General features: G+C 46.3%; 1 protein-coding gene across 6 annotated transcripts in view; it reads left to right on the forward strand.

Annotated features, from left to right (window-relative positions):
• The window catches only part of DAAM2 (dishevelled associated activator of morphogenesis 2), a 290157-nt gene that overhangs the window by 131941 nt on the left and 144236 nt on the right, over nucleotides 1-13980 (forward strand). For all 6 annotated transcript variants that reach the window (XM_068232717.1, XM_068232719.1, XM_068232718.1 and 3 more), the window contains one exon: nucleotides 6149-6223. In XM_068232717.1, the coding sequence (XP_068088818.1) occupies nucleotides 6149-6223 (75 nt within the window). The remainder of the gene's footprint in view (nucleotides 1-6148; nucleotides 6224-13980) is intronic.

Raw genomic sequence — 13980 nt, forward strand, 5'->3', positions numbered from 1 at the left:
TGACTCAGACAGGAAGTGACTACAGTGTGACCCTCACTGATAATAAATTCCAACTATAAAACACTTTCCTAGCAGAAAATGGCTTCTGAGAGCGGGAAAGAGATAAAAAGGGAAATAGTTCATAGATTTTAGCTCTGGCATACTTCGATAAATGTGTCATTGAGAAAAACAATAAAACAGTTAAAACTTAAAAAGTAGATTTAAACATAAAATAAAACGGTGGAATATCTTTAAAAGTCATTTTTAGGAGAAGGGAAAATAGATACAGTCGTTTATTTCATTCGTTTATTTTCGCTTCGGGTGTCCTTTAAGCACTTTGACGTTGGTGTACGGAGGTTGGATAGTATGAAAGATCTCAAAGATCCTTGTCCTGGCTGGGTCATATCATATTATAGAGAGTACTGCAGAGGAATCAGTAAATTAGCAATATGTCAGTTTGGCAATAAGTATGGCTTTTCTCTGAATGGGACAGGATTGTCATAAATGATCATTTTATGACAGGACGCCCCTAACCCATCCGGCCTGCGCATTATTATGCGATGTGTCTGAGAGGGCGCGTCGCGCCGGCAGGAACTGCGAACGCCTCTTGGCGCTTGTTAATATATAATTATTTTTTCAGTCTGCGCGCCTTAATTGCTGTGTTAAGCGGTTTTTCTCTCGCTAAAACTAGTAATTACGGCTGAGGGAAGTGGTAAAATGTTTATACGCCGTCACTGAAACGTGTTGTGTGTTTGTTCACTAATTACGGGGTTAATTACCGCTGCAGCCAAGAACAAATACGCCTTTCATTCCTAGTCAGTCCGCATTGTCAGAGGAAGTGCGACATTCTTCTATTCCTTTCTATTGGGTTCATATAAGCAAAAAATGTATATTATTTTTTAAAGCGTTTCTGTAACATCATATAGTGGAATGCAGTACATTTTTCAGGATGCTCACATTCACAGTTACTTTCCTGGTTTCAGCATCAGAAACACTTCCTATATCCATACATTGCTGTATATTGGTATGTAGCTCCACCCTCCCAGTGATGCTTAGCCTAGGCTGTTTAGCTATGTGGAATTCTCCTCCCAGAGCATTCTGGGAGACCAGGCATTATTTCTACTGGCTTCGGAATTCTCAGAAATAAACATTTTGTAGAGCTGCACATGACAGGACTAAAGATGTCGCCAGCTGTGTTAAATATCAGAATGTAATTCGGGGAGAGCAAAGATTAGAGTGTGAGCCCCTCTGAGGGACAGTTTAGTGACAAGATAATATACTCTGTACAGCGCAGCGAAAGATGTTGGTGCTATATAAATACTAAATAATAATAAATATATGGAAGCCTCCATACACCTCTCACTTCAGGTGTACTTTAAAGAGACTATATAACAAAATTTTGAGCCTTATTTCTTCTATCCTATACGTTCCTATAGCTGTTCTAATGTGCTCTGTCTTACTGCAGCCTTTCCTAGTTGCACAGTGGCTGTATTATCTCTGTTATATGATTTAATCTTCTCTCCTCTGTCGGCTCTGTCGGGCTGAGGCAGCCAGGCTGAAATGTGCTGTGCTGCTTGTGATTGGATAGAAGCTATACACACCCTCTCCAGGCCCCCTGCACAATCTGTATGACTCACACACTGTATGACTCACACACTGAGCTCCTCTCAGCCTATCACTTGCTATGTCTTTTGTTTGTAAACACTGTGTAAAAACGGCAATTACAAGCCAGGATTGCAGCAAGGAGTGGCAGAAACAGCACAGAGGGGCCCAGGAGAACATAATGAATAGAATGGTATGCTTTTTATTGTAAGAATTTTAGAGTACAGATTCTCTTTAAGTCATATCAGCCACATAAAAAAAGTGTACCGGAGCTCTTGAAAATAGAAAGATTTCTGCATACCTGTGGCTTCCTCCAGCCCCATACGCTCCGATCGATCCCACGCCGCCGTCTTCAGTCTTCTGCAGCGCCAGTACCGGGTTCCAGCACTTCCGTCAGTCAGAGCCAGTCTGACGTAAGAGAAGTGCACCCTCTACACAGCTGCTGAAGAGATACGCAAAGAGTGCACTTCTTCTGCGTAGACTGGAGCCGACTGACGGAAGTGCTGGGACCCGGTACCGGCGCTGCAGAAGACTGAAGACGACGGCGTGGGATTGATCGGAGCGTATGGGGCTGGAGGAAGCCACAGGTATGTAGAAATCTTTCTATTTTCAAGAGCTCTGAGTTCCTTTAAGGTGGCCAAACATCTGTAAAGTTGGCGGCCGATCGACCATCAGATTTGATAGCGCATTCTGAAATTTATCACTGCTGGTGACATCTTTAGTTCTGCCAGGTGATCTGTACAGAATGTCCGTTACTGAGAGTTCTAGGCACAGAGGGAGATATTGCTTTCTTGGCATTTGGAAAAAGCGGTTATTTCCCACAATGCAAAGAGGGTCACAGACAACAAACTGTCAGGACCATAGTCATGACATCACCCTGTGGGAGGGGTTTTATCACAATATCGGCCACACAGCTCCTCCCCCCTTTTCGCCCCAAACATCTATTTGAGAAAAGGTGAAGATTGCTTGTGGGAAAGGGAGTATCAGCTATTGATTGAGATGAAGTGCAATCCTTGGGTACAGTCCCTCTTTAAGTTTGACTGCATTTGCTGCATGCTTGTTTCAGGTGTGCGATTTAGACACAACTGCAACCAAAGAGATCAGCCAGGCTGCCAGGCAACTGGTATTGCTTAAAAGGAAATCAAATTGGCTACTTCCATATCCCTCTCAGGTCAGTTTTCCTTTAAATCAGTTAGTGTTCCGCAATATAACGTGCATAGCTTTATTATGGCGTCCACCGCCACCAAAACAGCATCCACTTCCTATAAAGAAGCCCTATGCATTTCCTCTGGCAGTAAAATATACTGTGTGGATCACCGAATGACTTCATTACAGAGCTGGACGATTCCATTAGCGGAGGATAGCTGGCTCCGTCGCATGCAGATTCTTGCGGTTTCGCTTCTCGAAAGCTATAAAACGCGTGATGCCTCCGAAAAAGACATTTTCCGCTCTCATAGGCTCCGGCCGTAAGGCCTAATGACAAAACCACGGGCTGGAAGAGCGATGGGGGGATCAGCGCGGAGGGGACAACAAGCGGGAGAAGCTGTAACCGTATACGCCGTGACCCCGCGGTGTACTTAACAAATACAGCCTGTTAAAGTGTAATGATGTAACCAAACTGCTCTCCGCCGCCCCATATCACCCCCCCGAATATCGGCAATTTGCTGAGCCTAATCCCCGGCCTGTTCACTTAACAAGACGCATGGAATAAACATTGAAGCTGTTATATGGCATTGGCGCCTCGCACCTTCTGCGCGTCTCTGCAAAATGACTTCTATTTCTGGATCTCCGAATCTCAAATCTCTTCAGCGGCCAAATAAGAAACACGCGTTTCCGATGTGATGACATTTCAGTCTTGTAACCCTGCTTCCCGTGTTTCCTATTTAAAGGGAGCCTGAGGGTGAGAGGGATATGGAGGCTGCCAAATATATTTCTTTTTAAACAATACTAGTTGCCTGGCATTCCTTCTGATCCTCTGCCTCTCATCAGGGCCGGATTTGTACTCTTTACCACCCAAGGCCGCTGTCACCAGCCGCCCCATCCAGTATAGGTAGCCAGATGACCCCTTCCCCCTTCTCTCTAGTATAGGTAACCTGATGACTCCCTTAATCCCTCCTTTTCCCACTTCCCCCCTTTCAGTATAGGTAGCCAGCTCGCCTTCACACCGCAGCAGCCATCAGTGTCACTCATTTCTCTGCTCATCTCCAGTGCAGAAGCTTCTTTTTCCCCTCTGTCTCCAATGCTGCCCAAGTCCATACCCGCCGGCTACAAGGCAAACAAGTACAGAGAGCAAGGTGGCTGCTGCACAGGTGGCTAGCAGCAGAGTGCCGTGATCAGCGCTCGCCTTATCTCCCTGCATTGCAGCATTTGCAAGTTTGCAAATGCTACATAAGGTCAGCCTGCTGCTTTGGTGCCCTTGCTCCTGTGGTGCCCTAGGCCATGGCCTAGGTGGCCTTGTCCTAAATCCGGCCCTGCCTCTCATACTTTAACCATAGACTCTGAAAAGGCATGCAGCAGATCAGGTACTCTGACTTGGATTGGATTAGCCATATGCTCGTTCCAATGTTTTGACTAAAATGTTGCGTTAATGCAAATGTAATACCTAAAATATAACTTTTATTAATACTGATTAAAATAACTCTGGCTCTGACTCGGGCTACATGCTGTTTCACTGTTATTATGCACTGTTGAGCACTGCACCTTTTTTGTTTTCCTGATGAAGACTAGATTACGTTATTGTCGAAACATGTCGATTTTTAAGAGGCGATGTGTATGTTTTAGGGAGGTGTACCTTTGTGCCTCTTCAGGTGCCCATACACTTACTCGATTTCCTGCCGATACACAGCAGATTCAATCACTGTGATCGAATCTGCTGTGAAATCGATTTGCAAACGCTGACTGATCGACCTATTTCCATCCAAAATCGGTCAATCCCGTTGATCTGTCTACGTGGAAAATTTTGCTCGATCTCTGGCAGGTCGGGAGTGCATCGATAGCGGCGTTCGAATGTCCTGCAAACAATGCGAGTGGCAATACATTACCTGTTCCGCTGGCGCGTGTCCCCGCGGTCCCTTCTCCGCACTGGGCTCCGGCTGGCTTCACTTACATCCTGTCATGGGAAGTTTAAACAGTAGAGCGCCCTTTACTGTTTAAACTTCCCCCGACAGGAAGTAAAGTGAAGCTGAAGCCCAGAGCGGAGAAGAGACCTCGGAGACTGGGGGACTCACGCCGGCCGGATCAGGTAATGCATGCTGGGGGCGGCGGCAGCGGCAGCTTCACAGATTGTGAGTCGATTTCATAGTGAAATCGAATCAAAATCTGTTTGCAGTGTAGGCAGCCAATAGATCCCTCTGATCAGATTCGATCACAGAGAGATCTATCTGCTGGTCGATCTGGTGTCAATCGACCAGTGTATGGCTGCCTTTAGCTGAAGCCTGTCCTTTCTTGGTAATGTTGATATACTCCATACTCCAGTATTTTGAAGGCATGTACCTGGATTACATTTTCAGCATGAGCACTTTTTTATATGGACTTTAAAGGACACCTGAGGCGAAAATAATCTAATGAAATAAACAATTGTATCTATCTTCCTATTCCTAAAAATGACTTTTTAAGATATTTCACAGTTTTATTTTATGTTTAAATCTACTTTTAAGTTTTATTGTTTTCGCTCAATGACACATTCATTGAAGTATGCCAAAGCTAAAATCTATGAACTACTGACCCTTTTTATCTCTTTCCTGCTCTCAGAAGCCATTTTCTGCTAGGAAAGTGTTTTATAGTTGGAATTTCTTATCAGTGAGGGTCACACTGTAGTCACTTCCTGTCTGAGTCAGGACTGAGTCAGCCACTTACATACCTGATATTTAACTCTTTCAGTCAGAGAAAGAAAAAAAGGAACATAGCATAGTTATTTGTGTCCTAGGCACTGTACACACTCATGTCTATCTCATCATGTCATATGTCACCCCGGGTATCCTTTAAGCAATTTATTTTGATGATGGTGGATGTTTATCCTGACTTATGACATCCCTATCATGTATGTACTCATGACACTGTGATATATTTTTATCGGAGTGTCCACTTATAGTCCACCTGAATTGTTGTTTTCTAACCCCCCCTCCATTTTCATGTTATATGTTGGTTATATGTTGGTGGTGTGGCCAAGATGTTATTTTAATCAGTATTACTAAAAGTTATATTTTAGGTATTACATATACCATTTAGGAAGGCCTTCTGTTAGGGACTGTGCCTCAGTTCCAGTGTGTGGTTGTCAATATACCAAATCCTAGCAATCCTAGTCAAGGGTTTTGTTAATGCAAATGTACTGTATGCAGGGAGGTTCCCATGTGTCTAAAGAAAGAGTGGTTCAGGCTAGTATGGGTTGAGCAGGCAACTGTCATTCACTGAGGATCTACTTTATGTGGCAGTGGTGGGGCAGATTAGTGTTTTGGGGTTGTTTTTTTTCTCCCCCCCCCCCCCCCCCCAAAAAAAAAAAATTATAGAAAGGTAATGTGACTGTCACCTTTACACGCCACCCCTCACCCTCTGCTTATTTCTGTTGCAGGAACAAGAAGATCCAAACAAGTTGGCAACCAGCTGGCCGGATTATTATATCGACCGGATCAACTCCATGGCTGCGGTACGTGAATTTTTACTCAAACAACCACCATATGAGTTCACTTAAACTAATCGTGGCACTTCCGGAGGGATAATTGGGTCAACCAATGATCACCGATAACTAAAGGTGGCCACTAGCAGTCCAATTTCCAGCGAAATATCGTTGTTAAGTTGGAAGTGAAATCGTTCACTACACCATCAACAAACCAATCTTAGCTTCCTATCTATCACACCCAACAAGAAAATCCAAATGTTGGTTTGATGAAAAATCCAGTCTGATAACGTAATCGTAATTACGTTCGTAATCGATTGTGTCCATCAATGGAGACTATTTACAGCCAGCCAATCCAATCAGAATTTCTGATCAATCAAACGTTTTTCCGCTTGAAGTTGGACCGTGACCACCTTTTCACTTCTCATCCCCCACAATAGCTCCTCCTCCTGCAGTATCTCCCGGCAACAGCATCTTCTGGAAGGTCAGGAGAATGTTCAACCTAAAATGTACAGAAGGAAAAGCCATAAAACCGCACATGATCGCAGTACTCAATATAAGTCTACAGCACTCCCATGTGTACTGCAATCTTTCGTCAGACTGCAGACCTTCCAGGGACTAGAAACATGGACTGTCTGGTCCCTTCTGCTTGATATCTTCCAAATAATGATATTTTAGCAGAAGTATCATCTAATATCAGTTTCCTCCCCAGATCTTCTAGCTGTGAATTATCCGATGCTGTACAAAGCTATGGAAACCTCAATCGCGTACTGCTGAGGCCCGTGGCCACTCCCACTGGTAATATCGATCAAGCAGAGAAAAGTCTGACCAATATTCAATTGATTTTTTTCATGGTAATATCCTTTGCAATGGCATAGGGATGCCCTTGTTTTTTCATTGGTTATTCTGCATCATGTGATAGGGAATACATAGCTCCCAACTGTCCCTCTTTGGTTGCCCTGTCCCTCAGTCCTCCTCATTTGTCCCTCTTTCAGGACTTTGTCCCTCTTTCTATGTAAATATATATATTTCTCTACTAAAAATGTGTTTGACTCTAAACTTTATTCCCATCCTTTAAATTGATATATTACTGATTATAAATTGTTAATATGAAGAAAAATTAACCAGGATATAAAGTACCAGTGTGGTCTGAATTATAAAACAACATATTTTCTTATGAAATCTTTATGGTTTGCGTGACTACGGGTGTGACGGAGGCATGATCAGGGGTGGGGCAGGGGCGTGGCTTAAGTGTCCCTCTTTCTCATCTCAAAAAGTTGGGAGGTATGGGAATACTCTGGAATGGTGAGGGTGATGCGTTCCTTTCAGTCACTGCTGAGCACATTACACTGAGCAGTCTTTGGTCTTCCTGAATGGACAGAAGATCAACCTAAGAATTGCTGTAGAGAGCAAAGGAAAAATTGAAAGGCGGATATTCGGAAATAGGCCTCAGAGTAGTGAGTTGTTTTGTTATTTCTTCTGTTGCATGAATGTCAAACTCCGGCCCGCGGAGCACAACTGATCAGCAGAGATATCAAATTTGGCCCGCAAGTGGTTTCCCCGCTTTGCATTAGGTTTGGCCCACTCTACACTAGGGAAGCTATAATGGAGGTGAAGCCCTAGATCACCAGGGAAGGGATATGGGAGAGGGAAGAAAAATACTTGACACTAAGAAACTGTAAGAGGGAGGGAGTTCACTAGACTCCAGGGAACTGTCAAGGGTGGGAGGGGGACCACTAGACACCAGGGAACTGTATAGGGGAGGGAGGACTACTAGATACCATGGAACTGTATAGAGGAGGGAACAGAGCCACTAGACACCATGGAATGGTATAGGGGATAGGGCCATTATCCACCAGGGAACGTTATGGGGGGGGGGGGGGGGGGGGGGTTTGGAGGCACTAACTCCAGGGAACTGTATAGGTTTGGGAGGAGGGCCATTAGAAACCAGTGAGCTGTATAAGGGAGGGGGGTGGCCACTAGACATTAAGGTTGGCCCGCAACTTAGTTCCAGTGTTGAATTTCAGCCTACTCTGTATTTGGGCTTGATATCCCAGAGAGGTAGTAGGGATTATCTTTCATGCTCCTTTAAACAGGAAGTCCAGGCTTTGTGTTGACTGAAAATGGCTGAGCGATGAGGCGGACAAACCAATATTTGCCCAGTCTGCTGATTTATGACGCCATTGTGTTGCTCGATGTTGGTTTCGTCCATAACTCTTAATGAATGAGTGCATTAAGTGCACCGTACATCGGGATAGGTAATTGCTCTTCTTTCATCTGGCTGTTAATAAAAATTCCTCATCCATCAGCGAGCGCACAATTGTCAGCGAATACGACCCGGACGTTACCCTTCGCTCGGACAAACAGTCATCACATGCGAAAGTCCGGGACACGGGGTGGGGGCGTCGGAGGTCAGATACTCAATTATCAGAGTCACCAGATTTATTCCAATTGAGCAAATGGATCGTCGTGGTATTAACTCTCTCTACATCAGTGCCTCTGCCTGCACCCCCATTCCTATAGATAACCTCTCCTCTGCTTGCACCTCCATTCCTACAGTTAACCTGTCGTCTGCCTGCAACTTCATTCCGACAGTAACCTATCCTCTGCCTGCACCTCTATTCCTACAGTAACCTCTCCTCTGCCTGCACCTCTATTCCTACAGTAACCTCTCCTCTGCCTGCACCTCTATTCCTACAGTAATCTCTTCTCTGCCTGCACCTCCATTCCTACAGATAACCTCTCCTCTGCCTGCACCTCCATTCCTACAGATAACCTCTCCTCTGCCTGCACCTCCATTCCTACACATAACCTCTCCTCTGCCTGCACCCCCATTCATACAGCTAACCTCTCCTCTGCCTGCACCTCCATTCCTACAGTAACCTCTCCTCTGCCTGCAACTTCATTCCTACAGTAACCTCTCCTCTACCTGCACCTCCATTCCTACAGTAACCTCTTCTCTGCCTGCATCTCCATTCCTACAGATAACCTCTCCTCTGCCTGCACCTCCATTCCTACAGATAACCTCTCCTCTGCCTGCACCTCCATTCCTACAGTAACCTCTCCTCTGCCTGCACCCCCATTCCTACAGTAACCTCTCCTCTGCCTGCACCTCCATTCCTACAGTAACCTCTCCTCTACCTGCACCTCCATTCCTACAGTAACCTCTCCTCTGCCTGCACCCCCATTCCTACAGTAACCTCTCCTCTGCCTGCACCCCCATTCCTACAGTAACCTCTCCTCTGCCTGCACCTCCATTCCTACAGTAACCTCTCCTCTACCTGCACCTCCATTCCTACAGTAACCTCTCCTCTGCCTGCACCCCCATTGCTACAGTAACCTCTCCTCTGCCTGCACCCCCATTCCTACAGTAACCTCTCCTCTGCCTGCACCCCCATTCCTACAGTAACCTCTCCTCTGCCTGCACCCCCATTCCTACAGTAACCTCTCCTCTGCCTGCACCCCCATTCCTACAGTAACCTCTCCTCTGCATGCAACTTCATTCCTACAGTAACCTCTCCTCTGCCTGCACCTCCATTCCTATAGATAACCTCTCCTCTGCCTGCACCTCCATTCCTACATCTAATGACTGAACCTCCATTCCTACAGACATTGTCTCCTTTGCCTTCACCTCCATTCCTACAGATAACCACTCCTCTGCCTGCACCTCCATTCCTATAATAACCTCTCCCCTGCTGCCCCTCCACTCCTACAGATAACCTCTCCTCTGCCTGCACCTCCATTTCTACAGATAACCTCTCCTCTGCCTGCACCTCCATTCCTACAGATAACCTCTCCTCTGCCTGCCCCTCCACTCCTACAGGTAACCTCTCCTCTGCCTGCACCTCCATTCCTACAGATAACCTCTCCTCTGCCTGCACCTCCATTCCTACAGATAACCTCTCCTCTGCCTGCCCCTCCACTCCTACAGGTAACCTCTCCTCTGCCTGCACCTCCATTCCTACAGATAACCTCTCCTCTGCCTGCACCTCCATTCCTACAGATAACCTCTCCTCTGCCTGCACCTCCACTCCTACAGATAACCTCTCCTCTGCCTGCACCTCCATTCCTACAGATAACCTCTCCTCTGCCTGCAAGTCCATTCCTACAGATAACCTCTCCTCTGCCTGCACCTCCATTCCTACAGATAACCTCTCCTCTGCCTGCACCTCAATTCCTACAGTAACCTCTCCCCTGCTGCACCTCCATTCCTATAATAACCTCTCCTCTGCCTGCACCTCCATTCATACAGATAACCTCTCCTCTGCCTGCACCTCCATTTCTACAGATAACATCCCCTCTGCCTGCACCTCCATTCCTACAGTTAACCTCTCCTCTGCCTGCACCTCCATTCCTACAGATAACCTCTCCTCTGCCTGCACCTCCATTCCTACAGATAACCTCTCCTCTGCCTGCACCTCCATTTCTACAGATAACCTCTCCTCTGCCGGCACCTCCATTCCTACAGATAACCTCTCCTCTGCCTGCACCTCCATTTCTACAGATAACCTCTCCTCTGCCTGCACCTCCATTCTTACATATAACCTCCCCTCTGCCTGCACCTCCATTCCTACAGCTAACCTCTCCTCTGCCTGCACCCCCATTTCTACAGATAACCTCTCATCTGCCGGCACCTCCATTCCTATAGATAACCTCTCCTCTGCCTGCACCTCCATTCCTACATCTAATGACTGAACCGCCATTCCTAAAGACATTGTCTCCTTTGCCTTCACCTCCATTCCTACAGCTAACCTCTCCTCTGCCTGCACCTCCATTCCTACAGATAACCACTCCTCTGCCTGCACCTCCATTCCTATAATAACCTCTCCTCTGCCTGCCCCTCCACTCCTACAGATAACCTCTCCTCTGCCTGCACCTCCATTCCTACAGATAACCTCTCCTTTGCCTGCACCTCCATTCCTACAGATAACCTCTCCTCTGCCTGCCCCTCCACTCCTACAGATAACCTCTCCTCTGCCTGCACCTCCATTCCTACAGATAACCTCTCCTCTGCCTGCACCTCCATTCCTACAGATAACCTTTCCTCTGCCTGCACCTCCATTCCTACAGATAACCTCTCCTCTGCCTGCACCTCCATTCCTACAGATAACCTCTCCTCTGCCTGCACCTCCACTCCTACAGATAACCTCTCCTCTGCCTGCACCTCCATTCCTACACATAACCTCTCCTCTGCCTGCACCTCCATTCATACAGATAACCTCTCCCCTGCTGCACCTCCATTCCTATAATAACCTCTCCTCTGCCTGCACCTCCATTCGTACAGATAACCTCTCCTCTGCCTGCACCTCCATTTCTACAGATAACATCCCCTCTGCCTGCACCTCCATTCCTACAGATAACCTCTCCTCTGCCTGCACCTCCATTCCTACAGATAACCTCTCCTCTGCCTGCACCTCCATTTCTACAGATAGCCTTTGCTCTGCCTGCACCTCCATTCCTACAGATAACCTCCCCTCTGCCTGCACCTCCATTCCTACAGTTAACCTCTCCTCTGCATGCACCTCCATTCCTACAGTTAACCTCTCCTCTGCCTGCACCTCCATTCCTACAGATAACCTATCCTCTGCCTGCACCTCCATTCCTACAGGTAACCTCTCCTCTGCCTGCACCTCCATTCCTACAGTAACCTCTCCCCTGCTGCACCTCCATTCCTATAATAACCTCTCCTCTGCCTGCACCTCCATTCCTACAGATAACCTCTCCTCTGCCTGCACCTCCATTTCTACAGATAACCTCTCCTCTGCCTGCACCTCCATTCTTACATATAACCTCCCCTCTGCCTGCACCTCCATTCCTACAGCTAACCTCTCCTCTGCCTGCACCCCCATTCCTATAGATAACCTCTCCTCTGCCTGCACCTCCATTTCTACAGATAACCTCTCCTCTGCCGGCAGCTCCATTCCTACAGATAACCTCCCCTCTGCCTGCACCTCCATTTCTACAGATAACCTCTCCTCTGCCTGCACCTCCATTTCTACAGATAACCTCTCCTCTGCCTGCACCTCCATTTCTACAGATAACCTCTCCTCTGCCTGCACCTCCATTTCTACAGATAACCTCTCCTCTGCCGGCACCTCCATTCCTACAGATAACCTCCCCTCTGCCTGCACCTCCATTTCTACAGATAACCTCTCCTCTGCCTGCACCCCGATTCCTACAGATAACCTCTCCTCTGCCTGCACCTCCATTCCTATAGATAACCTCTCCTCTGCCTGCACCTCCATTTCTACAGATAACCTCTCCTCTGCCTGCACCTCCATTCCTACAGATAACCTCCCCTCTGCCTGCATAGCATCCCTTCAGTTAACCCTACTTTGCAGAATTTTTTCTCTGTTTGCGCAGGAGGAAGCTGGCTATGCTGAGTCACTATCGTGTATTTTTTCTTGTCACAAATTCTGTATTACTCTGTGATTCATTTTCTGTCTTCAGGAAGTGTAAGTTATTTGCTAATGTACGCTTATATATTCCACTTGTTCTGTCTGGCTTTCATTACGTCAATGCTACCAGCTGGAGGAGTGGGGGGATCATAACTACAGTACAAACATTTCTCTGATCTGATTTTTTTTTTTAAAGACAGAAAACATTGCAGCGACCATTCACCACCATATTTGGCCATGACGCTATCTCGGAAGCACAGCTGAAAGGCTCCGCCCCTTTTGTCATTGACGTGTTTCTTAATTGTTCTGATGCTTAAAATTGCAAGCAGTATGTTTCTTGAAGGAGGATGTTTACATTAACGTTAGTAACGGGCTTGCTGGGGAAATCATGGCTGCTCGCTGGCTGACCTGCAGAGAGGCTTGTGACCCCTCTAAGAAAGGCTCTGGTATAATCTGGGTTAATATACTTTTAAAGAGGCCCTGTAGTGACATATAGTAGAATGCAGTAAATTATTCAGGATACCCAATTTTACTGTAATTATCCTGGTTTCGGCATCAGAAATACTTCTTCTATCTATATATTGTCGTATATTGGTAGCCAATGATAGCCCCGCCTTCCCAGTGATCTTTAGCCTAGGCTGTTTAGTTATATGGAATTCTCCTCCCGAAGCATTTTGGGAGACCAGGCATTATTTTTTACTGGCATCGGAATTCTCAAAGACAAACATTCCTCAGAGCTGCACCTGACAGCACCTGATAAATTCACCATTCAAGGGGAAAAAAAATCACAGGTGACAATATCTTAATATTGTCACCTGTGATTTTTTTTCTTCCTTGAATGGTGAATTTATGCATACAGTTTTGTAAGAGCAGTAAGAAGGACAACTGAGGGGGACACTGGCAATCAGTCATAGAAGAAGGGAAAAGGGGAGGGGCAAGAGAGACTGCAGTGCTCCGCCCACAGGCCAGATACAGTCGGTGTTACTCAATTCAGTCTCTAGAACATGTGCTGCTGAACATTGCAGAACATTCTGCTAGTGATGAGTGAATATATAATTACTGATTCCTACATCTGCTGGACAGATCTGATCTGACATTATTGTTTATAAGCTGCAGAACACATCAGAGCTTCCCAATTCTGCATGATACAAGATTCAAGTGGGCAGGAAAAGAACAGTGATACAGCCATAAATTACTTTTTCAGAATAAAACAGAACATGAGGAATGGAAGCACATCTGAGGGTATCTGTACATTACAGTAGCAACGAGAAATGCTGGCCAGATAGTGGGTACATGCAACAGCCATCCGCAGACATGTATAGAATAAGCTTTTGGGAGGGTTCATACACTTGTCATTGCATGAGTCTGCATTTGCGATTTTTCTATTCT

This window comes from Hyperolius riggenbachi, chromosome 4 (genome assembly GCF_040937935.1).
Source record: "Hyperolius riggenbachi isolate aHypRig1 chromosome 4, aHypRig1.pri, whole genome shotgun sequence".
NCBI lineage: Eukaryota > Metazoa > Chordata > Amphibia > Anura > Hyperoliidae > Hyperolius > Hyperolius riggenbachi.